The sequence below is a fragment of the Otolemur garnettii genome, unplaced genomic scaffold, assembly GCF_000181295.1.
Source record: "Otolemur garnettii isolate 467f Iridium unplaced genomic scaffold, OtoGar3 scaffold00044, whole genome shotgun sequence".
Taxonomy (NCBI): domain Eukaryota; kingdom Metazoa; phylum Chordata; class Mammalia; order Primates; family Galagidae; genus Otolemur; species Otolemur garnettii.
In genome coordinates, this window is record NW_003852439.1 from 5,568,334 (window position 1) to 5,593,186 (window position 24,853).

The 24,853-nt window shown below is 40.2% G+C and overlaps 2 protein-coding genes across 4 annotated transcripts in view; one reads left to right on the plus strand and one right to left on the minus strand.

Annotated features, from left to right (window-relative positions):
- PDXDC1 (pyridoxal dependent decarboxylase domain containing 1) overlaps positions 1–24,233 on the plus strand; it is a 48,844-nt gene extending 24,611 nt beyond the window's left edge. For all 3 annotated transcript variants that reach the window (XM_012805750.2, XM_023513812.1, XM_023513813.1), the window contains exons 9-24: positions 1,233–1,317; positions 2,184–2,232; positions 2,377–2,478; positions 3,609–3,734; positions 6,691–6,741; positions 10,876–10,939; positions 12,382–12,476; positions 13,449–13,554; positions 15,400–15,571; positions 17,126–17,244; positions 17,511–17,632; positions 18,570–18,662; positions 18,740–18,836; positions 20,034–20,138; positions 20,586–20,818; positions 24,068–24,233. In XM_012805750.2, the coding sequence (XP_012661204.2) occupies positions 1,233–1,317; positions 2,184–2,232; positions 2,377–2,478; positions 3,609–3,734; positions 6,691–6,741; positions 10,876–10,939; positions 12,382–12,476; positions 13,449–13,554; positions 15,400–15,571; positions 17,126–17,244; positions 17,511–17,632; positions 18,570–18,662; positions 18,740–18,836; positions 20,034–20,138; positions 20,586–20,818; positions 24,068–24,127 (1,679 nt within the window). In that variant the 3' untranslated portion in view covers positions 24,128–24,233. The remainder of the gene's footprint in view (positions 1–1,232; positions 1,318–2,183; positions 2,233–2,376; positions 2,479–3,608; positions 3,735–6,690; positions 6,742–10,875; positions 10,940–12,381; positions 12,477–13,448; positions 13,555–15,399; positions 15,572–17,125; positions 17,245–17,510; positions 17,633–18,569; positions 18,663–18,739; positions 18,837–20,033; positions 20,139–20,585; positions 20,819–24,067) is intronic.
- The window catches only part of LOC111725592 (protein N-terminal asparagine amidohydrolase-like), a 4,373-nt gene continuing 2,786 nt past the window's right edge, over positions 23,267–24,853 (minus strand). The window contains exons 2-3 of the mRNA XM_023513819.1: positions 24,122–24,235; positions 23,267–23,604 (exon numbers count right to left, since the gene is read on the minus strand). Of these exons, the coding sequence (XP_023369587.1) occupies positions 23,422–23,604; positions 24,122–24,235 (297 nt within the window). The 3' untranslated portion in view covers positions 23,267–23,421. The remainder of the gene's footprint in view (positions 23,605–24,121; positions 24,236–24,853) is intronic.

The following is a 24,853-nucleotide window of genomic DNA, read 5'->3' on the forward strand; positions in this document are numbered from 1 at the left end:
AAAAAAAAAAAAAAGAAAGAAAGAAAAACCACCACTTAAATATCCACTTTGTTGCTAGCAGGAGAAAACCTCTACTTCCTGCCTGATTCCTTTAAAAAGAAACACAAATCCACCCATATTCAAACTCTTGTTAGATTGAAAGGGCTGCAATTTGCATGTGACTGAGTGACTTACCCTTGTGACTTGTAAGCCCCAGAAGACACATCTTAAGGGTTAGTCAGCAGACATTGCCAAGAAATATAAAAAGGTAGTCTGAACATGGTCCTGTCACTAAAACAGCATTGTGCTTTGTTTTGATGAGTGGGTCATGTGGCACAACCTATGCACTGGTGTTTGATCTCATTTCAACTAAATGTGACAGTTAAGTTTTTTTTTATTTTTTTTAATTTGAGATTTATATGTGGGGGGAAAGTTTTCACTCTTTTCTTATCATAGACCTCACAATAGAACCACTTCGTTTTAATTGTGTTAGTCGGCATACTGCTATCTGGAAATTCAGATGGTTGGGAGAATGGATGCCTCCATGTTTTACTTAAGCTCTGTCTGAAGAGGGTTCTGCTCAGCACAATTTGTAGTGCAATTGAATTATCAAAGGAGTGGCTTAAAGCATTTAATATATTTAAACTGACTTCAGAATGCACATTCAAAGAACCTGGGCAAAAAGCACCCACATTTATCTGTATATATTTTTGTAAAGGACACATCTAAATCAAAATAACCAAGAAGTGACAATAAAAGGGTAGAAAGGATATCTCAGACAAATGCTAACCAAAATGAAAGTACCATAGCAATATTGGCTGGGGTAAAATAGGCTTCACATTGATGAAAGACACATCTACTGAAAGAAATAATAGTTCTGAAAACTTGTGAACATAACTTTGAAATATATAAAGGGACATTAAAGGAAAACTGATACACACGTGTACATTGACAAACCTATAGTTGTGGTGGGAGAGTTGAATATATTTCTCATTAATCAACAGATCAAGTAGACAGAAAGAAAGTTGGTAAAAGATTTCAATAACAAAAACATACAATGGAGAATCCACATTTTTCAAAACTTGCATAAGTCAACTTGGAAAAGTTAATTTGAAGTCAGTCCACAAAGAAAACAGGGATGTAATAAGCCACTTCCCTCCTAGGGAGATAATATGTATAAAAGCTCTTAAATGCTGTAAAGGGTCAGAAAATGTTTGTTCCTTTAATATCCTTGCTTATTTGTTTTATCCTAGGAACTGCAGCAGTAGGACACACAGACAAGATTGGACGATTGAAAGAACTCTGTGAGCAGTATGGCATATGGCTTCACGTGGAGGGGTGAGTAGGTCCGAGGTTGGGCCCTACAGAATCCTCATGAAGAGTGGATGGACATTTAGGCTATCACTTTTTAGAGGTATTTATCACTGAGGGCTCTTTTGGTAGGCAAAAAGAGATTTTATTGTCAAAGATAACTAAAAAGACCAATGTTAGGATTGGCTTTAGGCCCAGTGTCAACCAGGATTCAGTGTCTTCCTCCTCAGTCCCTCCCTTTATCACAGTCACTTGACTTGATTCCACTGTGTTAGCTGTTTGTGGACCATACTTGCCTATTACAGTGCAAAGTAGCTCCAGAAACTCCAGCCTTCTTTCCAGCTTTGTATTCAGTGGGTCAGAAGGTCTAACAAATCTCATACTGATCCAATCACTGTGGCCAGGGAGAATTAATCCCCTGATGGTTTAGGTTGTTTGCCCAGCTCTGGAGCACATGGTAGTTGCTAGAGAGGATTGAGGTGGTTTGCCAAAAGACTGTTGGAGAGCTATTAAGAGGGAGAGGATGCAGGGCAGCCCTAGCAGCCCATACCCACCATGTCATACAAGGCAGGTGTCTTTTATTTTATTCCTGAGAAAAACATGACCAGAGAAGAGGAGCTGTGAAAGGTAGAGAGTAATGCTACCATTATATTAAATGAGTAGGAGGTGTCCCCTGAAACACTTTTTTCCCCCCACATTATTGACTTGAATGCATTTTGAAGGTTTTTCTGAAATTGTATAAACTATATCTTCTGTTGCTGTTATAAAAGCTAATAACAAAGCTGAAAGACACATGTCAACTTGCAACAGCACAGACTTTTTTTTAAAGTACATACTTAGTGAATAAGCAACATTAAATAATTAGTTCTTAGATTGGTGTTTTTTTCTTCCAGTGTGAATCTGGCAACATTGGCTCTAGGTTATGTCTCCTCATCAGTGCTGGTATGTTGTTGATTTACTAAATATTAGTGTTTTAAAGAAGGAACTTAAATCCGCTGAATCCTTAATGGCTTTCACATTCATAAAAATGGTGTCGGGTTTAGTGTGTTCTCGTAATCTAACAAGGAGTTATTCCTTTTTTGGCAGGCTGCAACCAAATGTGATAGCATGACAATGACTCCTGGCCCGTGGCTGGGTTTGCCAGCTGTTCCTGCAGTGACTCTCTATAAACATGATGATCCTGCCTTGGTGAGCTTATTCTCACTGGAGGGGGAGTGGGAGTGGAGTAGTTAATACTCATTATTGACTTTAAGTGCAAAATACAGAAAAACAAAAGGTGAGAAATATCCTTAATTCCACTTACATTGCATTTTTTTCCAGAAAAAGATTTACATAAGTTAAACCATATATATATTTTTCTGTTCACTACATACTTCCCTATGTATATGAAGAATTTTTTTTTTTTCTCTTGAGACAGAGTCTTACTATGTTGCCCTCAGTAGAGTACTGTGGTGTCACAGCTCACAGCAATCTCCAACTCTTGGGCTTAAGTGATTCTCTTGCCATGGCCCCTCACGTAGCTGGGACTACAGGCGCCCACCACAATGCCTAGCCATTTTTTGTTGCAGTTGTCATTGTTGTTTAGCTGGGCCAGGCTGGGTTTGAACCCACCAGCCTGGGTGTATGTGGCTAGCACCCTACCCATTGAGCTACAGGTGCCTCCTGTATGAAGAATCTTTTATGAAATTTTAACAATTGTGTAATACTCTGTCACTACTTAGTCTCCAGTTGTGAATTTTTAAGATGTCTTCAAATTTTTATTGAAATAATGAGGCAATGAATATCTTCCTACATTTCAAATTATTTCTTTAGATAGATTCTCAGAAGTGGAATTGCTGAGTGGGAGCATTTTAATGTTCTGAATCCACATTGGTTATAACATACTTCTTAAAAATCATACTTGCAGTTCTTGATAATAGGTCAGTTAGTGATAGGCATGTGCAAAGTAAGATTTCAGTGATTACTGCTAAAATAGTTTATGTTTTGCTCAGTTGATAATGGCCAGGTATTCAAGGATGCTCAGAGGAACCTTGAAGGGGCTACCTCTTGAATGTCAGGAGCTGTTGCTCTGGGATGTGAACCTGTTTGGATTGTCATCCTGGCTTTGCTACTCCTTAGCCATGGACCCTTGGACAAAACAAGGTCTACTGAGTTACTTAGAATACTTACTTCCTAGAGCTTTTAAAAGATCAAATGGATAATGCTAGCCAGTGTTTAGCATGGCATCTGTTATTTGCTGAGTGTGTAGTAAGTAGTTGCTAGTTAGTTCTGTAGCATAAGATTTCAGTTGTTAATAAACCTGTATTGGCTTTTTTTAGACTTTAGTTGCCGGTCTTACATCAAATAAGCCAGCAGACAAACTTCGTGCCCTGCCACTGTGGTTATCTTTACAATACTTGGGACTTGATGGGATTGTGGAGAGAATAAAGCATGCCTGCCAACTGGTGAGTAGAAACCTTACATTAAATGAGTCGAAAACGGCTCGGTGCCCAAAGCACAGTGGTTAAGGTGGGAGCCAAATACACGGAGGCTGGTGGGTTTGAACCAGGCCCGGGCCAGCTAAACAACGACAACTGCAACAAAAAATAGTCAGGCATTGTGGCGGGTGCCTGTAGTCCCAGCTACTTGGGAGGCTGAGGCAAGAGATTCACTGAAGCCCAAGAGTTGGAGGTTGCTGTGAGCTGCAACATAGTGAGATGCTCATATAAATAAATAAATAAATGAATCACAAAGACTTTTTGGCAAAAGCAGAACCAGAAAACATTTCATTATGTACCTTCATTTTAGAACCTTGTTGTGTGAGTTGACCATCTTGTAGGCAAGCAGACTAAATGCACATGTATTTGCTTGTTCAGAGTTCTGGGACAGACTGTTGGGATTGTCTTAGCGTTTGTGTTCAGATGAAATTAGACAAAAAGGAATACCACTTTCAGCTTGGGATAAGTGGAGTCACCAGATGACTTCTGAGGAGTGAAGAAGCATGCAGAAAGTTGGGGGCCGGGGAGAGCTTTCTTCTTTGTTCCCCATGACTAACTGATTGTCCAGGGTCAAAGTTAAAGGTTGGTTATAGAAGGCATGGAAATTTTTAATACCAGCTGGATGGGGTCCCAAATTTTAGGACTCTGGGGACAAGTCTAATCCTCTTTCCATTTCAGGTGTTCTGATAGTGAAAAACATACAGTTTTGCTGTAGTTTAGTGTCTTAGTCTGTTGGGGCTGCTGTAACAAAGCACGTTAGAATGGATAGTTTGTGAATAGCAGACATATATTGCTTACAGTTCTGGAGGCTGAGAAATCCAAATCAGGGTGCCAGCAGATTTGGCGTCCAGTGAGGGCCTGTTCCTGACACGGCCACTTCCACATGTCTTCACATAGCCAAAGGGGCGAACACATTTCCTTTACCCTCTTTTATAAGGGCACTGATCCCATTCATGAGGTCTCTATCCTCATATCCTAATCACTTCTTATAGGCCTCATTTCTTAATACTCTTGCCTTAAAGGATTAGGTTTCAACAGATGAATTCTGGGAGGACACAAACATTCAGATTTTAGCATTTAGAAAGCAAAAAAAAAAAGTCATTTATGCAGTGTGAGACCCTGTCTGAGCTCAGAAGCATGTCACCTCTCAATTCCTCCATTCATTCATGTATGAAATAGGGGTAAGAGAGAACTTTGTGAAGACTTGACGAGTTGATACATGTAAAGCTTTTACGGTAGTACCAGATCCTATAATAAGTTACAAATATTGGTTTAAACCTTTATTTTAAACATATTCTTGGGGAATTGGCCCTTAAGTATCATTTTTATATTTAAGAAAAATTAGTATTTTCATATTGCTTTGGTAGCAGTTTTTTGGTGTATGGTATATTAGGATAGTTCATTTTTATATTAAAAAATCATTTTCAGATTTATGCTCATTATGCTTACAGAAGCACCACATTTTTAGAAGTGCTCTCATTGTGCTATTATTAGCTCACATTTTGAGGTTTGTTTTTTAGGAAAGAGATGCTTTTATTGCTGAAGTAACTTAGTCAATTTAAGGAAGGTTTAGGTACTCAAGGGAGAATTTTTCAATTCCCCTTGGCCTGTGGAGTACAGGAAAATAATGGCATTAACTACCAAACCCTTGAGGTCCTTGTAGCTCTGGTATCCTCCTTGAAACAAAAACTAGCTGATCTCGAATACTCTTGAGGATTTGAATGAAATCTTACTATTGAGTCACCCATGCTAAATGCACATGTTAAACTGCATGGAAATGTAGCAGATGTGGATATCTGTGTACATTCATACCTTATGTTCATACTAAGCATTTCCTGAGAGCAGAAATCAGTATTCTCCTTTTCCTCTTCCTCCTTCTCGTTGTCATCATCAGCATCATTTTCTTCTTGGGTAGAGCATTTACTCAGTGCCAGGTACCACGAATTAACTTTCTGTACGTCGTCTCGTTTCATCCCTACAACTTCCCTAGAATGTAAGTTTAATTAATGTGCCCCAATTGCATGAATTGGATACTATTACTATTCCCCTATCAGTGATGAGGGAATGGGTTAACATTAATATAGTGGTACTGATGGTATTGATAATGACAGTAGCCATCACTTACATAATGTACACTATGTTCTGCTTCTAAGTACATACTGTATTGTCAAGTCAGTCTTCACAACAACCCTAAAGAGAGATACTATCATCTTTTTATAGTTCAGGAAACTGAAGCACAGACAAGTTATTTAACTTGTCTAAGGTCATAGGTAGTAAATGGCAAATTAAGTAATTTATAAAGGAACCTGCAGGTGATAAGTGGCAGAACCATGCCTTTACCAGCACTTTTTTTTTTTTTTTTGTCTCAAGCTGTTGCCCTGGGTAGAGTGCGATAGCATCATAACTCACAGCAACTTCCAACTCTTGGACTCAAGAGATCCTCTTGTCTTGGTTTTTCTATTTTTGGTAGAGATGAGGTCTCACTTTTGCTCAGGCTGGTCTTGAATTTGTGAGCTCAAGCAGTCCACCTGCCTCAGCCTCACGGAGTGCTAGGATGATAGGCGTGAGCCTCCACCTCTTGAGCACACTGTGTTCTCTGACTTGTCATTGGTCTCCCCCCATATTCAATACTGTGATTTGTACACATTTGCACTCAGTGTTTTTTGAATGATTGGCTTACATTGCCAATATGATGAATTAACGTGTCTCATTAGAAACAGCTTTTCCCAATTCACTACATGTAACTTTGAACTGGGGAATATTTGCAGATTTTGAAATGCAAAAATTGTTGGCCAAACTTAGAAATCACCAAGTTGCAGATGATTTTGCTTGAGATCCTTGTTTGCAGACCTGTAAAGACCCTTAAGAAAGCCAGTTATGTCAGTCTAATGAAATTATATAAGCTGTTTTTTGTCATTTGCAGAGTCAACGATTGCAGGAAAGTTTGAAGAAAGTGAACCACATCAAAATCTTGGTATAGTATATAATTTCATCTATTTTTGAAATAAATTACTTGTTTTAAACTTCAATAACTTAGAATGGTTTTCTCCAGAGCTGATACATTTCAGTGGAATTTTGGCAGCTCCCTTAAAACACTCACACACACATATTGTTTGAAAGAAAGTCATACATATATTTGACCTAATTATACAGTTATCCGGAAGCCAAGAACTTTTTGCTGTACCATGTTTAAATTCCTTAGTGCCTTCCATATAACCTATTTATTCTGCTAAAATTTAGATTTGCACAAAGATCTTATGAACACCATTAACTTCACCTGCCTAAGAACTTTAGAATACCCATCTAACTGAAATAAAAAATCGTTTTGTGGGCGGTGCCTGTGGCTCAGTGAATAGGGTGCCGGCCCTGTATACTGAGGGTGCTGGGTTCGAACCCAGCCCCAGCCAAACTGCAACAACAACAACAAAAATAGCCAGGCATTGTCACGGGTGTCTGTAGTCTCAGCTGCTCGGGAGGCTGAGGCAAGAGAATCGCCTAAGCCCAAGAGTTGGAGGTTGCTGTGAGCTGTGATGCCACAGCACTCTACCAAGGGCGACAAAATAAGACTCTGTCTCTAAAAAAAAAAAAAAAAAATCGTTTTGTCTCTCAGAATGCTTTGGGCTCTTTCTGAAACCTTCTGACATCAGAGTTTTTATTTGCATAAGGTAAGAGGAGGAAGAGACAAGCAACCTTACTCTTAACCTCTGGTGTCTTCCTAAAATGAATCTGTCATAGAGTACTCCCCAGGGATAATACCTAGACAAAGAAATGAGGATTTAGCAGAGCTATCAACCAAGAATGAGTGTCACTTCAGATTTGAATGTCATCATGTTTTGCTTTATTATATTTTAGAATTTTAGGCAATTTATAGGTCAAATTCTGATTTAAATAGGTTCACTGAGTGATAATTCTTTGACAATTCTGCAGGTTATAGTAGTAAAGTTTAAAACTAATTTTTGAGGTTGGGCACAGTGGCTCATGCGTGTAATTCCAGCACTTAGGGAGGCCTGGAGGGAAGATCACTTAGGCCTAGGAGTTCAAGATCAACCTGGACAACATAACAAGACCATATTTCTTCTCTACAAAAACATAGCCAGGCATTATAGGTGGGCACTTGTTGTCCCAGCTACTCAGGAGGCTGAGGCAAGAAGATTGCTCATGCTCAGAAGTTTGAGGCTGCAGTGAGCTGTGATCTCAAGCCAGCCTGCTCAACAGAGCAAGACATTGTCTCTAGAAAACTTTGTAAAAAAGATTTTTTAAAAACTAATTTTTGAGTTTTTGGGGGTTCCAGTTAGTACCGTTTCTGTTTTAGAAGACGATTTGTTTAAGAGAAGTAGCTACTCTGCATTGCCTTCTGAGATGGAGCCTGGGCCAGTTGACCCAAATTCTAGTTGGGGGAACTTTGGATGAAGAGGTACCATTAGGGAAGCAGAATGGAGCAGTATAGATCAAGAGGTTTGGGTTTTACTTTCAAGATGCCATGGGGTGACCTTGTGACAGAGTCACTTTCTTAACCTGAGCATGTGAGCTCAGCTGTCAAATGAAAGTGTATTGGTTGAACTCTTCTGATTTCAAACAGATGCAAATTATGGACTACGTTGAGCAGACTGTTAGGAATTGAGGCAGTGCCGGGCCTGGACCCTTTCCCTGTCCCTGCCTTACTGAGCCACTCGGCTCTTCCTCACCTCTTCACTATTTCCTCTTCCTTAAGTGTGAGAGGTATCTGATGGTATTAATCTCCAGTTATTTTGGAGCATCTTTGTAAGGCTGCACATGGTCCATGCATAAACCCTTCTTTGTCCCTTCTTCCAGCGGCTGCTTTTTCCATTAGAGGATGCAGTAATTGACAAATACCATGAGGCATTGTGGCCTGTTAATCATCAGCGCCATTCCAGTTGCTGCTTGTGAAGTGCTTCTTAGAGACCACATGTGGTACTATAGATACCTAAACATGCATTATTTCATTTAACCCTCACAACCCTCCTTTGTACCTGCTGTCCTTCTGCCTAAGAAACACTGCCTCCAGCCCCCACACTTGGCCAATTTTTCTGATGGCTGGTTTCTTACAAATTGTAGTTCAGATCTCACCTCTTCAGAAAGGACTTTCCTGACCACCCTAAAGATAACTTCCCATGACCATCCATCACTCTCTATTCCCTGCGGTCTTTTCATTACACTTGTTACTGTCTGAAATCATGTTTGTTGACAATTTTTGCCTATAAAAAATTTTTATAAAATAAAGATTCATAAAGCCTTTGTGTAGACTCATTACTGTCCATCATGTGGGCCTTAAAACCCAAGACCTAGCTGGGCATGGTGGCTTGTATTGTAGTCCTGGCACTGTGGGAGGCAGAGCAGAGAGGATTCTTGAGGCCAGGAGTTTGAGACCAGCTAAATAACATGGTAAGACCCCTATCTCTACAAAGAATAAAAAATATGGGTGTGGTGGCACACAGCTATAGTCCTAGTTATTCAGGAGGCTGAGGCAGAAGGATTGAGTGCGCCCAGGAGTTTGAAGTTGCCGTGATCTGTGGCGATGCCACTGCAACCTAACCCCAGTCAATGAACCCAAGATCCTGTCTGAAAAAGAAAAAAAAAGGCCGTGAAAGCCAAGTGCCAGGTCCCAGATATGCTGCCCTTCCTTTGTAGTTCAGCTTACAGCCATCTCTTCCCTCTGCTTTCTGAATGCATCTTTTTTTCTGTGAGCCTAGCAATGGTTTAAGCTTTTTCTGGTCATCAGTTATATTTAATCCAATGTTAGAATTGCTAACTTCAGTATTAGCTGTCTGTCATGTAGCTTAAACCAGAAGTGTATGTATATAACCCTGTATAGTATTTCTTCTGCACAATGATATATGAGACCGCTGAGTTCAAAGACAGAAAAGATGATCATAATATGTCTGTGTAGACATCTTGTTCCTCAGATCATTGTGCCTTCTCTTAACTGAGGATGGGAGAATGAGTGCATTATTTTGAGTCCTTTTTTGTTCCTACTTGCTTATTGGGCTTCCTCCCTTGTATTTAAATATTAAGTCCCTTCACCTTTGAAATTATCAGTAGTTTTGTTTGTTTATATGAGGGTTAAAGGAGATGATAGATATGAAAGCATTTAGCACAGAAACTGGCTGAATAAATAGTGGGAAGATAAGAATACAAATCTTGCTTGATTTGAATCATATCCATACAGTTCTTTGAAAAATTTCTAAAAAAGATCTTGGGCCAGCTACTCCTGTTGTTCCAATTTAGCACTAACTTTTGGCCCTGCTAATGAGTCAACACACTTGGAGCCTTGGAACATAAGTTTTGTGACTAGAGTTACAGTGCTGACATTGTTGAATACTTAGATATCTTCTCTCCAAGTACCACCCACGCTACCAGAAAATAGCACAGAGCCTGCTAAGGACATCGCTGCTCCCTGTGCCCCCTGACCCAGGCTGTAGCTGAGAGCTGACCGTACATTTGTATAGACACATTAGTGCTAGATTATCATGATGTAGTGCGGGTTTTCGTCTGCTATGAAATACATTAAAGAAGTTGTCTGATGCCTTTCTTGAATAATAAGTACTGGGTATAAATACTAAATAGAAGTAAATATATTTAGAAAGTAAGTAGAGTTCTAGATTGTGATTATCTATATTGCTAGCAGGACTTTTATCCTGTTCTGGAAGTTTTACAGAGTGAGAAGAAAGTACTTGTTACTTTTTTTTTTAATACCCCCTGAGTATAAAAAGTTATAGTAAATTCTGAATTTCTGGGACTGTTGAGAGCATTGGCTCTTTGAGTATGGATTCTAGTTCTACTTTCTCCTCACCTTGTTTGATCTTTAATGTTAGACCTGTGTTAACATTATCATTAAAATTATCTTAATTTTTAACGAGTATTAAGTATCTTATAAATTACAGTGTACCTTCAGGGCTGGTTCATACTTATTTTTAGAAATTTTACTAAACCCTTGGTTTTGATTTTTGTTTCTCTAGCAACTGAAATCAACCATTGAATTTTTTTACAAATTAGAACATCTTTAGCCTATTTTTCAAACTCACCATTTCATTTTGTAGGACTTTAGAATTTAATATTACTTGGTAATAGCAGACTTCCATTTTTGCAGGTGGAAGATGAACTCAGCTCTCCAGTAGTGGTGTTCAGATTTTTCCAGGAGTTAACAAGCTCAGGTAGGTGATTTTGAAAACAAAGTTATTTTTATATCTGTGTTTGAGGACTTTGAGTTTGATACCATTTCAAGTTAAATAGATAGTCCAAATATTTGCATTATTAAAATTATTAGTCATAATTTAATAGTATTTACAAGAATTTCAGTCCCAAATGGCTTCTCATTTTGCTGATAGTTTGCTGTGATTAAACTAGTGGTTCCTGCATGCCAGCCCCTGGACCAGTGCTGGAGTAGCTAAAAAAGAGTCATTTGACCTGGTTCCCATGTGTTTTAATTCAGTAAGTTGAACCCAGGTATCTCCATTTTTAAAAAAGTTCCAAGTGCAACCAGCCTAGTCCAAGGACCATTATTTTTTATATGGATAGCTATAGGCTCCTCTCAGCTGATCTCTGTCCTATGTTCTCCACCTCCACACTTCCATTTGAGGTGAAGTCACATTGTATCACTCCCTTGTCAGAACCTTGTGGACATCTTACCATTTCAGCTGAATGAAATCAGCTCTTCCCAGAGCCCATGTCAGCAGTTCTCAACCTGTGGGTCACAACTCACAGGGACTGTATTAAAGGACTGGGGCATTAGGAAGGTTGAGAACCACTGGCCTACATGCTCTGCTCCAGCTGCTTCTCTGACTTCCTCTCAGCCTGTGTTCCCTCCTGCTGATTGTATGTCAGTCACACCAGTCTTCTTGCTCCTAGAATACTGCTGTGTCTGAGTGCAAGGCCTGGCTGCTTGCCATTCCAACACTTCTCGTGCGTTTCTCCTCCTCATCTGATGGCTGGCTCCCTCTTACCATTTAGATCTCCACCGAGTGTCCACCTCTCAGAGAACCTTCCTTCCCTATCTGTCCTTCCCTGTCCCTGTATGATAAATGACTCCATCATATATCAGATTCCCAACCATCTTTCATGGCACTAACAACATGTATTGATTTCTTTTCTTATGGTCTTCCTCAACTAGAATGTAAAATTGCAAAAACCTAGTCTGCCATATATCCTAGTGTCAGGCACAGCACCTGGCATGAGTAGGTGAAGAATGATGAGTGGAGAATACTCTTGTGAAGCCCAATTTGGATATGCTTTGGTGCTCTGAGTGACCTTACATGGTACTTGGTAAACTAGTCACTAATTTGCAAAATTTGCTTTGAATTCCTTGAAAGAAAACTTTTCTTTTTTTAAGAAAACCTTCTTTTAAATGAAATTAAGAATTGTATTTGTGTGAATGAATGAATGTGAATGTTGAATGTTGTGTGTGAACATTCAAGTGTTATATAATTCATGAGAAAAAAGTGAAACTTTAAACCTATCAGATGTATGTACATTTGGTTTCAGTAATACATAAGACTATTCCCTTGGGTTAATAGTGGGATCTAGTGAGATGGAATTGGAGGGGTATCTGTTTTAGTTAGCCGTGTTTCTAGGAGTTACTCTCCTTTCTACATTTTAGTGTCAGATCCAACATTTAAAGCTGTCTCAGCACCCAACATGGCACCTTCAACAGTCAGCCGGGAGAGACACTCTTGTGATGCGCTGAATCGCTGGGTAAGAATGGCAGCCGTCAGCTTTTTCTTTTACATCTAGGGCATCACCACCTGCCCTGATTGTTAGGATAACACATAGTTATATATAGGAAATCACCATAGGAGGGAGCTTCCTGTGAAGGTGCTGGCCTCTTCTGGGGTTCTTTTCCAAATTGGATCAGTGTTTGACCTATTGTGTCATCTCTGGCAGGTCCCGTTAGCATTGTTCCCTCAGTTTCCTCATGTGATCACGTTCTTGCTTTCTTATAAGTAAAACAACATGCAATAGCATGAACTGTAGTGCAGCTGCTCTGGAGTTGTGTGTATAATACTCTGAGGAGGAGCACAGCCAGAGTCCACTGAATTCCTTTCACAAGTGGGCATTGTGGATCAAAGTCCTTATGGCTTTTTTGACACTGAAATGGTACCTCTAGGGTATTTATTCCAAATAGTGAAAGGATGTTCACCACAGCAGTGTCAGTCCTAGCATATTAGATGTGCCCAACATAGAGGGCTTGGTAAATAAGTTGTGGTACATGTATCCAGTGGAGGTCAAGGCACCCATTAGAAACCATGAAGCTGAATGTTTGAGGCAGAAGGGAAATGCTTACCATAAATTAAATGGAAAAATGCAGATTACTAAACAGTGTAGAATGTCATGTTTTATGATGAGAAAAAAAATACACTCGCCCTACTCACAGAGAAAAGACCCTGGGAGAGTTACCAAATGTTGACAGTGAGTGTTTTTGAATGGTGTATTGTGGGTATTTTCTTCTTTTGGTTTAACTATATTCCTAGATTTTTCTATAATGAACTTGTATTTATTAGTAAGAAAAAATGTAAAATTTACTGTTTTTAGAAATAAGTTACTGTAAGTTTTCAAAGACAATCAAAACAGGAGGCTCTTTGGTCTGAGGCTGAGTGGATGAGGGTAGGTCTTGAAGACGTTTGATGCCGTCATTACAGCAGCAAGTGCACTGTCCTTTCCCTACAGCTGGGAGAACAGCTGAAACAGCTGGTGCCTCTGAGTGGCCTCACTGTCATGGATCTGGAAGTGGAGGGCACATGTATGCGGTTCAACCCTTTGATGACAGCAGCAGGTAGCCAGTCTCAGATTTCCCTGACTTTTTTTCTAGGGAGAAACATTTTCATGTCTGTCAAACTCCAGGCTGATTACCTTTCCCTTGTAATGTTCTCTTCACCTGTAGTTAATCAGCATTTCCAAAAAGAGGGGCTTTTTCTTTACTTTGGGACTAAATTTGGATGGATTAGCATTCCAGCATAACATCTTGGATTTAGACTACTAAAGTCACTTGAATTACTGTATTTTGATGTACTAGGACCCTTAGTTTTCTATTATTAGAGAAATTTTCTATTATCTCTCTCACCTGTGGAGATTTGAAAACTACCAGCAGCTACCCCCTACAGAGATGCAGATTTCCTTCTCTGGCAGTGAGCCTGGACATCTGTATTTTTAAAGCTCCTCCAACACCAAGTGTGGTGGCTCACACCTATAATCCTAGCACTCTGGGACGCCACGGCAGGTGGATCACTTGAGGTCAGGACTTGAGAGCAGCCTAAGCAAGTGTGAGACTCTACCTTTAAAAATAGCTGGGTGTTGTGGCAGATGCCTGTAGTCGCAGCTACTAGGGAGGCTGAGGCAAGAGGATCACTTGGGCCCAAAAGATTGAGGTTGCTTTGAGTTATGATGCCACTGCACTCTACTGAGGGTGACAAAATGAGACCGTGTCTCAAAAAATAAAAAAAAAAGGGCTGGGTGTGGTGGCTCACACCTGTAATCCTAGCATTTTGGGAGGCTGAAGCAGGTAGATTGCCTTAGCTCACAGGTTCAAGACCAGCCTAAGCTAGAGTGAAACCTCGTCTCTAAAAATAGGTGTTGTGGCGAGTGCCTGTAGTCCCAGCTACTTAGAAGGATGAGGCAAGAGAATCACTTAAGCCCATGAGTTTGAGGTTGCTATGAGCTGTGACACCAGGGCACTCTACCTAGGGTGACATAGTGAGACTCTGTCTCCAAAAAAAAAAATTTGGTTGTGGTCCAGGCAAGGTGGCTCATGCCTGTAATCCTGGTATTCTGGGAGGCTGAGGTGGGTGGATCATTTGAGCTCAGGAGTTCGAGACCAGCCTGAGCAAGAGTGAGGTCCTTGTCTCTACTAAAAAAAAAAAAAAAAAATTAGCCAGGTGTTGTGGCCAGTGTCTGTAGTCCCAGCTACTTGGGAGGTTGAGGCAGGAGGATTCCTTAAGCCCAGAAGTTTGAGGGTGCTATAAGGTAGATTGACACTCTGGCACTCTAGCCTGGGCAACTGTCTCAAAAAAAAAAAAGTTTGCTGGTTGTGCTTTTTTGCAAAATGACTTCAACATTCTGAAAAAAATGTTTAGTTATTTTTCATAAGCTGTTTTTAGGATCTTGGGAGAGATGTTTTCTCAAAGATATTAAAGTAAGGAAATGGAGGCATGTGTCCTACAAAGAAAAAGCCACCATAAAGACTCTTGAGACCTCTCAAACCCTGACCTTGAAACGACTTGGTGCTGTCACCATCTTTCTGCCCTTCCTCTGTGGGGACACAGATCACCACAATACTTCCCTTTCTCTTTGTAATTGTGTAAAGAGGGGATCTGTGGTTGCTTTTTTGTTTCTAATCTGTGGTATAATGTTTATAACCTGCCTGGGCTTTCCATGAAGAGTCTGATTTCTATATTGAAGTGTTTCATTGTATGTCAATGGTGGCTATGTCAAAAAATTCTAACACCTGATTCTTTCATATCTGGGTTGAGTGGCTTTTTTTTTTTTTTTTTTTTTAAGCTCTCAGCTCCAGCTAATTAAATATACCTGGAGCTTTTAACCTTCCCAGTAGTGGAAGGGGTTGCCCTACCCTCTGTTTAGTCATCCTCTAAGCCTTTCTCTAACATTGTGTGAATGTCCTCAGGTTTAGGAACCCGGGCAGAGGATGTGGATCAGCTGGTAGCCTATATACAGAGCAAGCTGCCGGTTCTGAGCTGTACACTGCAGCTGCGAGAGGAGTTCAAACAGGAAGTGGAAGGAACAGCAGGTCTCTTATATGTTGATGACCCTAACTGGCCTGGAATAGGGGTTGTCAGGTAAAGTTTCAGGTTGCTATTTGCTCTTAGAGACTTTGCTGTATAAAGAACATGGGTGGGTCATTTTGTGAACCAGCCAGCTTAGAAATCCAGGATAAATATATATAATCACAATATACTTGTCCAATGAAAATTCAACTAGATTTCCTGGGCATTTACAGAAGTACAGTATAGGCAGGTGACTCGGCCCCCAGTGTACGGATTGAGGTCAGAGTTGCTATATGTTCTCAAGTACCTAGGAGAAGAAATATGAGGTCTGATAATTAAGTTCATGAACTTGCCACCGTGTGCTTACATTGGCAACACTGTACAAATAATCCAGTAAGGTTTCATAATCTTGGCATATCAGTGTCTCACAGTTGTATTTGTGTCAACATGTGGTATCTTGCCGAGTGGCATTCTTTATTGTGTATTTTTGTGTGGCATCTCGGGAATGTCAGAGCTTGAATTAGAGCAGTGAACAAACATTCATAAATTTCTTGTTAAACTTGACAAGAGTGGAAGTGAAATAAGGGACATGTTAGTCTAAGTTTATGGAAATAATGCCATGAAAAAAATGTCAGTGTACAAGTGGATTATTGTTTTTCTGAGGGGAGAGAAAGCATCCCTGATAAAGAGAGGTCAGGGAAGCCAGTAAAGAGCAGAACTGATGAAAACAGCAAAAATTTGTCAGTTATGCAGCAAAATCATCATCTGACTGTGAGAAGCACAGCAGACCAAATAGACATCAACAGAGAAATAGGAAAACCTTAACTAAAAATCTTGGCTAAGAACTCGTGCCTGTTGCATTACAGCAATGCACCAACACACATGACACTATCCGTGAGGGAACTTTAGCCAGTAAACAAACAACTCTGTTGGAACACACACCTTCCTCACCTGATCTGGCCCCCACTGACTTTTTTCCTTAAGATAAAGGAAGTATTGAGAGGAAGACATTTGGATCACGTTCAGGGCATCAAGGGTAATATGATCACAGCTTTGAGGGCTATACCAGAAAAAGATCCAAAATTGCTTTGAAGGGTTTACTAGGTGCTCATATCAGTGCATAGCTTCTCAAGGGGAATGCTTCGAAGGTGACAGTAGTGATATTCAGAAAGAGCTATGTAGCATTTTTTTTCTAAGATGAGTTTACAAACTTAATTGTTAGATCTCATGGTGGATATATGTAACTTATCAATGATTACTCTTTAGGGTATATAGAACATTACAAATCAGTAAGGGAAAAAACACCCAATTCCCCGTGGAGAGGAAATTCCATGTAGACAGTCCTGTGGCTGCGTTTTAGGTCCCTTAAAAATGAGGCAAGTCTCCTTTTATATGACTTCCAGGCCTTGCCTCTCTTTGTTATGTCCACAGACCTAAAGACTTAGGCTTTCCTGTGACGTTCTTGAACATTTTTGGTCTTAAGACACTATTAAATAGTTCTTTTGCCCATTATCTCATTTCACAGTCTGGTTAATCTCTTGTGGTTTTTGCTCTGCCTATAATTCTGTGCCTGGAGGGACATTTGATTTTTTAAATTGAAATAATGTTGTTTGATATTGTTTATAGGTATGAACATGCTAATGATGATAAGAACAGTTTGAAATCAGATCCTGAAGGGGAAAAGATCCATGCTGGACTCCTGAAAAAGTTAAATGAATTGGAATCTGACCTTACATTCAAAATGGGTAATTATTTTTCTAAAGTACCTGTGACCTTTGGACATTTTCTAATTGGCTTCAAGAAAATAGGTTTGATCTCTTTGGAGGAAACTTTCCTTTAGTTCTGTGTGAAGGTGTTGTTCCCACAGCCTTTCAGGACCTTTCCCCCCACCCTTGTTAGAGTCTCCAAAAAGACTTCTTTTGCATGGTCATATTGTTATATATGAGAGTGGGCCTGTGTTTTGTGCCAGAGGGCTCGGGAACCATGTTTTGACTGTTCTTTCTTACTGCAGGCCCCGAATATAAAAGTATGAAGAGTTGTCTTTACATTGGTATGGCAAGCGAAGACGTAGACATTTCTGAACTTGTGGAGACCATTGTAGTCACAACCCGGGAAATTGAGGAAAACTCAAGGGTCTGTAAGACTAATGAGTGTTTTGATCCTTTTCTGAGACTTGTCCAGCTAATTAGTAGGGGTTATGACACCCTTAGCAATGTCTTATTCCTTCATTCTTTCCCCAAAAGTTTATAAATGTTTCCTGTGAGCTGGGAATTATGCCAGGAATCAGGAATGCCAAGTGGATTTGACATTTCCCCTACCCTCAATGAATTCCCCAAGCCAGTTTGGGGGGCAGGAAGAGGTGCATATAACCATGCCTGTACGTACTGTGGAATACATATAACCACACATGTAAATGCCAGGGAATACCAACTGGGGTAGCTGAGCCTTCATGAGGACACATTCACCTCTGCCTGCCAAGGTCAGGGAAGACTGTAATTGGAGCTGGGTCCTCAGGGTGATTGAGATGGGTGTTTCTGATAATAGGACTTCCCACCATGATGACTTCACCTGCATTGGCAGGGAGCACCAGGCTACAAAGCTTAAAGAATGTTCTCTAAACCAGCCAATTAATTCCCTAGAAATCACTCAAAAGGAGAGAAAATGTACCATGGCAATACTGGTTTGAGAAGAGACGCAAACATGTGTTATGTGAGTCATTTAACACATAATGTGGGGAAGAGAAAGACGATTGGAATGAGGCAGAGGAGTCAATTTTAATCATTCTTAGATGGTTTCATTAAGGTTTCTCCCAAACCTGACGACATTGAGGTTCTAAGTAATTTCTCCTGTTGCCTGGTAAATGGGGCTGGTCACCAAGGTTTGACTGCCCAGACCTCCACAAGCATTTTATCCTCTCCTATTTTATTCTTTATTTTATTTTTATACTGGCATTTAAATGCAGAATTCCATTTACCGACAGAATTTGAAAAGTATCTCCAGTGCTGTTACTAGTTCTAGTTGCTGGGCAGAAAGCTTAGACAAGTAATGCCTTTCCTGTTCCCTAACATAGCTTCTGGAAAACATGACTGAAGTTGTTCGGAAAGGAATTCAGGAAGCTCAAGTTGAACTGCAGAAGGCAAATGAGGAACGGCTTCTGGAAGAGGTGAGGCTGCTGATGAGACGTCCTGGTTGGCAGTGGGAGTCAATGAGATGTTCTTGAGCAATGGTTATGTTTTGCAGGGAGTGTTACGGCAGATACCCGTGGTAGGCTCTGTGCTGAATTGGTTTTCTCCAGTACAAGCTTTACAGAAAGGAAGAACTTTTAACTTAACAGAAGGTATGACTAACTAGCCTCCACCCAAATCTCATTTACCAAGAGAGTTTTGACCAAATGCCTTTGGGTCCCAAAGCACCTTATACTAAGAACCCCTTTATGGCTTCAGTTCTTCATCACTGGTACTGGGCCAGGAAACTAAGGAGATGAGTCTGCCCTGCAGCCCTGCCATCCTCCTCCCCCCACCCTGACAGCTGAAATAGTAGGAAAGCAGATACCCATTCCCTAATGCAAGCAGCCTCCTTCCTTGAATCAAGTGACTTTAGCTGTTTAGACTCTGAAGGCACTGTGTCTTAGACATTTTAGTTCAAGGTTAATATTCCTTGCAGTCCTCATTATTGTTTTGTCCCAGTAAAGGACTGCTTTTGACAGGGGAAATTCAAAGATTGTAATATATAGCCCTGGAACATTTTAAACCAGGCAACCAGCAAATATTAACCAGTTGCTGGAATTTGGGGAAGATATTAGTGATTCCTGCTTTCCTGTCCTACAAGGTTAATAATTTCCTAAACCCAAGGCCTTTGTTTCTTCCCCAGGAATTGATGACTACATTATTGTGAAAGCCAAAGTTTTTTTTTTAATTTTGAGACAGAGTCTCACTCAGCGGCCCTGGGTAGAGTGGCACAGCAAATTCTTGGGCTCAAGCAATCCTTTTATCTCAGGCTCCTTGAGTAGCTGGGACTACAGTTGCCCACCACAACGCCCAGCTAGTTTTTCTATTTTTATTAGAGATAGGGTCTTACTTTACTCAGGCTGGTCTTGAACCCCTGAGTTCAGGTGATCTACCCAAGTGCTAGGCCTCCCAGAGTGCTAGGATTACTTATAGGCACGAGCTGCCATGCCTAACCTAAAGCAAAAGATTTTTAATCTGCAAAGCCTTAGCTTTTAGTAAGGAGGCATCTGTTTCTCATTGCTGAAGTACATTTCTCAGTAGGGCCTGGTTCCCCATGTACTCAAGTACCACTTTGCTGGCTAAGTGCTCACAGTACTTAGGAGCCTCAGAGGGCTGGGGCTTACAAGCGGTTTTCTACAGTTCATGGCATGTTTCAGAAGTGCCGAAGGTCTCTACCAGTCTCCGGCAAGCTGAATGCCTAGAAGCAGCTTGCCAGGGAACAAGGCTGTGTGAGGCCAGGTGGTGTTTCCCAGGGTGGCCTGTGCCCAGCGCTTCTGCCCACCCTCCTTCTCTTTCTCCCCCGGCAGGCTCTCTGGTATCCACAGAACCCATATATGTCTACAAAGCACAAGGCTCGGGAGTAACGCCACCTCCAACCCCCTCAGGCAGTCGCCCTAAACAGAGACTTCCAGGTAATAAGGTTGAGTTCATTAAAACTGAAGAAATCTGCTTGTATTTCTCCTAGGAGACTAGACCTTTGCCTCAGGTATATCCCACCACCCCTTTGCTGTTGCTTGCATTCCTTTGTTTTGGGGGTTAAAGCAAAGACCTCTTTCTCCTAAGACCAACTACTGCCTCTTTGTAACCATTTCTGTAGCATGCCAAGGGGTAACGTCAGGGTCTTGAGAGATAGCATTATTGTAACAACAAGGCTTATTCTTCTGAGCATTTCCTAAGATTGCCTCAGAAGATCCCAGCCTGGGGAGCATGTTGGTATCAGCTCTCAGTTCTCTCGAATCTCCTAAAATGCTTCAGAGCCAGTAAGAAGCAGCTATTGTTAAATAAAGCAGTTACTTGTCTCAGAAAGTCTTTGTTCAGAAGTGCCACCAAGGTTTCACCACTGTCTGTCTGTTCTATAGGCCAGAAGCCTTTTAAAAGGTCCCTGAGGGGTTCAGATGCTTTGAGTGAGACCAGCTCAGTCAGTCACATTGAAGACTTAGAAAAGGCCGAGTACCTGTCCAGTGGGCTGGAGCACAACACCTTCGAGTCCAGCAGCCCTGAGGGACACCCAGGGGCACCCACCCCACAGAAGGCTGACAAGACTGAGGTCCTCCAGAAGAAGGCCGAGCACCCAGAAGATGACCCCCCACAGGTAGAAGAACCGGAGAGCTTAAGATAAAAATTCAGTGTTTGGTTTGAGACTGTACTGAATATTGTTTCAGGAAGATGAAATTGTATTGAAAATGTGAACTGTGCCACATCCTAATACAATATAAATTACTGTTATTTGTGCTTAACTGAGGTTTTTGCACAAATATGTGCCTGAAAGCCAGGCTTTTTAGGAAGGCAATCATTTTGTCTAATTTTATGTGTACGTAGATCAACTAATATCTGTTGTTTCCGTCCTACTCAACTGTAGTAATGCCATCTTTTTCCTAAATTACCACAAACACTTTATAGTCACAAAGAACACTCAGAATTTCAAGTGCCTGCCACTTGAAACACTTGCTTTTATCTTTCTAAACATAGGCATGAGTCATTAGGTTGCACATAGTAACTTTTTGGTAAAACAGCTTTTATTAGAACTCTCTGGGTTCTCTGCTGTACATCTGCAGAGGCACTATAGCGTTCTTTGCCATATGTTTTAGTTGGTCTTTAGTTAATGATCAAGTTGCAGTATACAATTGGACTGTTCGGCTTAAAGGAGAATAGGTTTCCATGGGATTGTAAATAAGAGTGTCAGAAGTTCTCTCCTGCCACCCCCAGCTGCTGCTCTTCTTGGAGACTTAAGTAAGGACTGTGTCCACTTGAGCTGTGGTAGGGCTTCTGTCTGGGACTGTCCTCTGCCACAATCCATTTCTCCCTTTATATACTCTTTGTAAACAAATTTAAGGACTCCTCTATTAAGAGTAACTGTAAAGTCTCTTCCTGACCATATATATGTATATTTTTAAATACTGGTAAAGCTTTTAAATTGGCACACAAGGACAGTGCTTATTTCTCTGTTTAATATCTAAGAACCTGATAGATGCTACCTACTCTTAAATATGCTGCGTAGCACCTACTTAGGCTTAAGTTCCAAAATATGCCTTTGACCTGAATGTCCCACACTGAATGAAGCTTTGATAGCCTCTGCTGCACTAGCAGTTCACCCCTTGGGCCCAACTCACACCCAAGAAGAGTAATGTTCTCAGGCTGATCAAGCCAGGTGACTTGCTCAAATTATTATTAGTAAGCTCTTAATTATTGTCCATTTCTACTTTTTCAAAGTACAGCATTACTTTGTTTATCCTAAGTAATAGCCCCTATGCCTTTTTAGTCCAACAAAGTCAAGCTATGAGAGATCTTAAAATGGCCGTGATTCATACTGGGTTTGTGGATCTGTAGTATTGGACGCCTTAGTTATACCACATTTAGCCTCTAATTACATTCTGATTTGATGTGATTTTTGGCATTTGGCACTTGTCAAAATGCAGTTTTTTTTAAAGATTAAACTAAGTCTTCCCTGTTTATTTGGTGCAATGAAGAATAACAGATAAAATGGGGGAGGGGTAAATTATCAACTTTAACAAGATTAATTTTTAAATGTTTTTATATATATTTGGAATTGTTAAATTGGTTTTGCTGAAACATTTCACCCTCAAGATTCTATTTGAATGTTGGTTTCAATAAAGGTTCTTAAAATTGTTAACAGTGAATTCAGTTTATAACTCTTACCATTAATAGGCATGGTGATTTCCTTTAAGATAGCAACTTCAGAAAAATCAAAGCTTTCTAAATTCATTAATTTAGCAGAATCAGAAGTATTTACCCAAGTAATTACTAACCACTATGTGCATAATAGCTACCATTTGGGCACTTTAATGACCAGAACAGATTTATCAGTGGCTTCGTAGGACTCAAATTAAACAGTTTCATATGAGGTTAGCTATTTTAGAGAGAATTTGAGAACTGAGATCAAAGACTATTTTTCTGGCCGGTTGTGTTGTGACTCACACCTGTAATCCTGGCACTTCATGAGGCTAAGGCATGAGGATCCTTTGAGGTCAGGAGTTCAAGACCAGCCTGAGCAAGAGCAAGACCACCCCATCTCTACCAAAAATAGAAAAATTAGCCAGGCATTTGTGGCAAGTGCCTATAGTCCCAGCTACTCAGGACACTGAGACAGGAGGATTGCTTGAGCCCATGTGTTTGAGGTTGCTGTGAGCTATGATGCTACAACACTCTAGCCTGGGCAACAGAGTAAGATTGTCTCAAAAACAAAAAACCCAGCCTGTTTTTCTTTCTGAACCTTTTATTTATCTAGAAATAGAGCAGTTTTGGATTGGAAGCGTCTGATATTTTGGGGCCAAAAAAACCCCACACCTCCGTGAGATGCATAAATTCTCACTGAATTTTAAATACTGGTTTTTCAAACACTAAATTACAATTTTTAATTTATTCATTAATTTAGCAGAATTAGAAGTATTTACCCAAGTATCTGAAATGGCTGCTTGTAGACCAGTGAGACAGGTAGGTTCTCCTCTGCCCATTGCTACTGACCAAAAAGGAAAAGCCAGACATAAACTTTTTAGTAAAGCAGAAAGTAAATGGAAACAAATGCCTTTGCCAAAATAAGATTTATTTTGAAAGTCATTTGAAAGATGCCAAGTAAAGGAGCTCAATGGATGTAGGTTCCAAATCCATATTCTTTCCAGCCCCCATCAATGGTCTTTGTCATGCCAAAAAGTTGCTTTCTTTGGTAATATCCTACGTTTAGCTTCCTGGAGAAGAGATCTTTTCCCATAAGCCACCATCTTCATTTTTTTTGTAGAGTAGAGCTTTATTTCCAGGAAACAGCTTGTTAGTTGGAGATGGGTGTTTTTTTAAAAACATCAAGGTAGATCTAATATGTTCAACAAAGTGGGGCGGCTCAGCCAAAGGTGAAGTGGAAAAGTTCTGCAAAAACAACATTATGGGCATGAGAGAAGAGTTACCTTGCTATCCCCTACTTTGATAAAGATGTCAAAATGTTGTCAGATCATTCTATGTCTAAAAATATGTGTATACACACAGAGGTACTTAAAAATGTATACACATTTTAAAAAGGAAAAAACTGTTAAATTTGTAATACTCTAAAGTTCAGCAGATGTTCAATGTCACTTATATTCAATAGTTTTTTAAAATGTGTGTACATTTTTTAGCATCTGCTCTAATACAGCAAAATATGTAAGAAATAAGGTATACTGGGTTAATAAAAAAGAAGCAGTTGATTGCTTACTGCTTCACCTATATAGATGTCTATCCAGGACACTACTTACCCCCAATTAATACAGAGGTTAAGTGGGGGTATTCAAAAATAAATATTACCCACTGAAAGGAAGCAGCTATTACCTAGTCTAAACCCTTTTTTTTCTTACAGATGGGGAAACCAGGGTCCAGAGATTTAAGACTTACCCAACCTGTAAATTCTCACCTCTAGTATTTCTTTATCATCTTGCTGCAACCAGAAATCCACATGAGGAAATGGCATCCAGGAATACGGTCCTATCTGAAGTTGTTCTGTCTTTGCATCGTAAATGCTAATCATCTAAAGAACATTTCAAGGATAGAATTTTAGGAATGTTACCCATTCCTCAAGCCCTACCATTAAGGCAAGCTCCAGTGTAGTCTAATGCTTAAGACATTTATCTGGATAAGCTTCTTAAAAATTTTGTCTTGAATAACAACAAAAGCTGCCACCTAGTGAACACTTCCAATGTGTCTGTAGTTGCACTTTGTGGGTAACGTATGTTATTGTGTTTGGTCCTGACAATACTGCAAGAAGATGGCATTTTTTCCTATTTGGGGTGAAAACTTGAGATTCAGAGGGACAGGGAACATTTCTCAGATCACATGTCTAGCAAGCATCAGAGCTGAGTCTCAAACCCAGGTGTGTCTGACTAAAGTCCATGCTCCTCACTGCTACATAAAACATTATTTATCCTGAAAGCATCTAAAACACCTTGCAATTTAAAAGCACACAATGCCTGATGCCTGAACAATAGAAAGGAAAAACCAACTTATAAAAACGCTTATTTCCCAAATTTGCCAATGGCAGTTTCCAGCTTAACCAGCAATATTCACTTCTGGTTACTGAGATGAAAGTATGTTCTGAATATTAACTAAATTAAGGCCATTATGCTACTTGAGAAACTGCAGGAGGAAT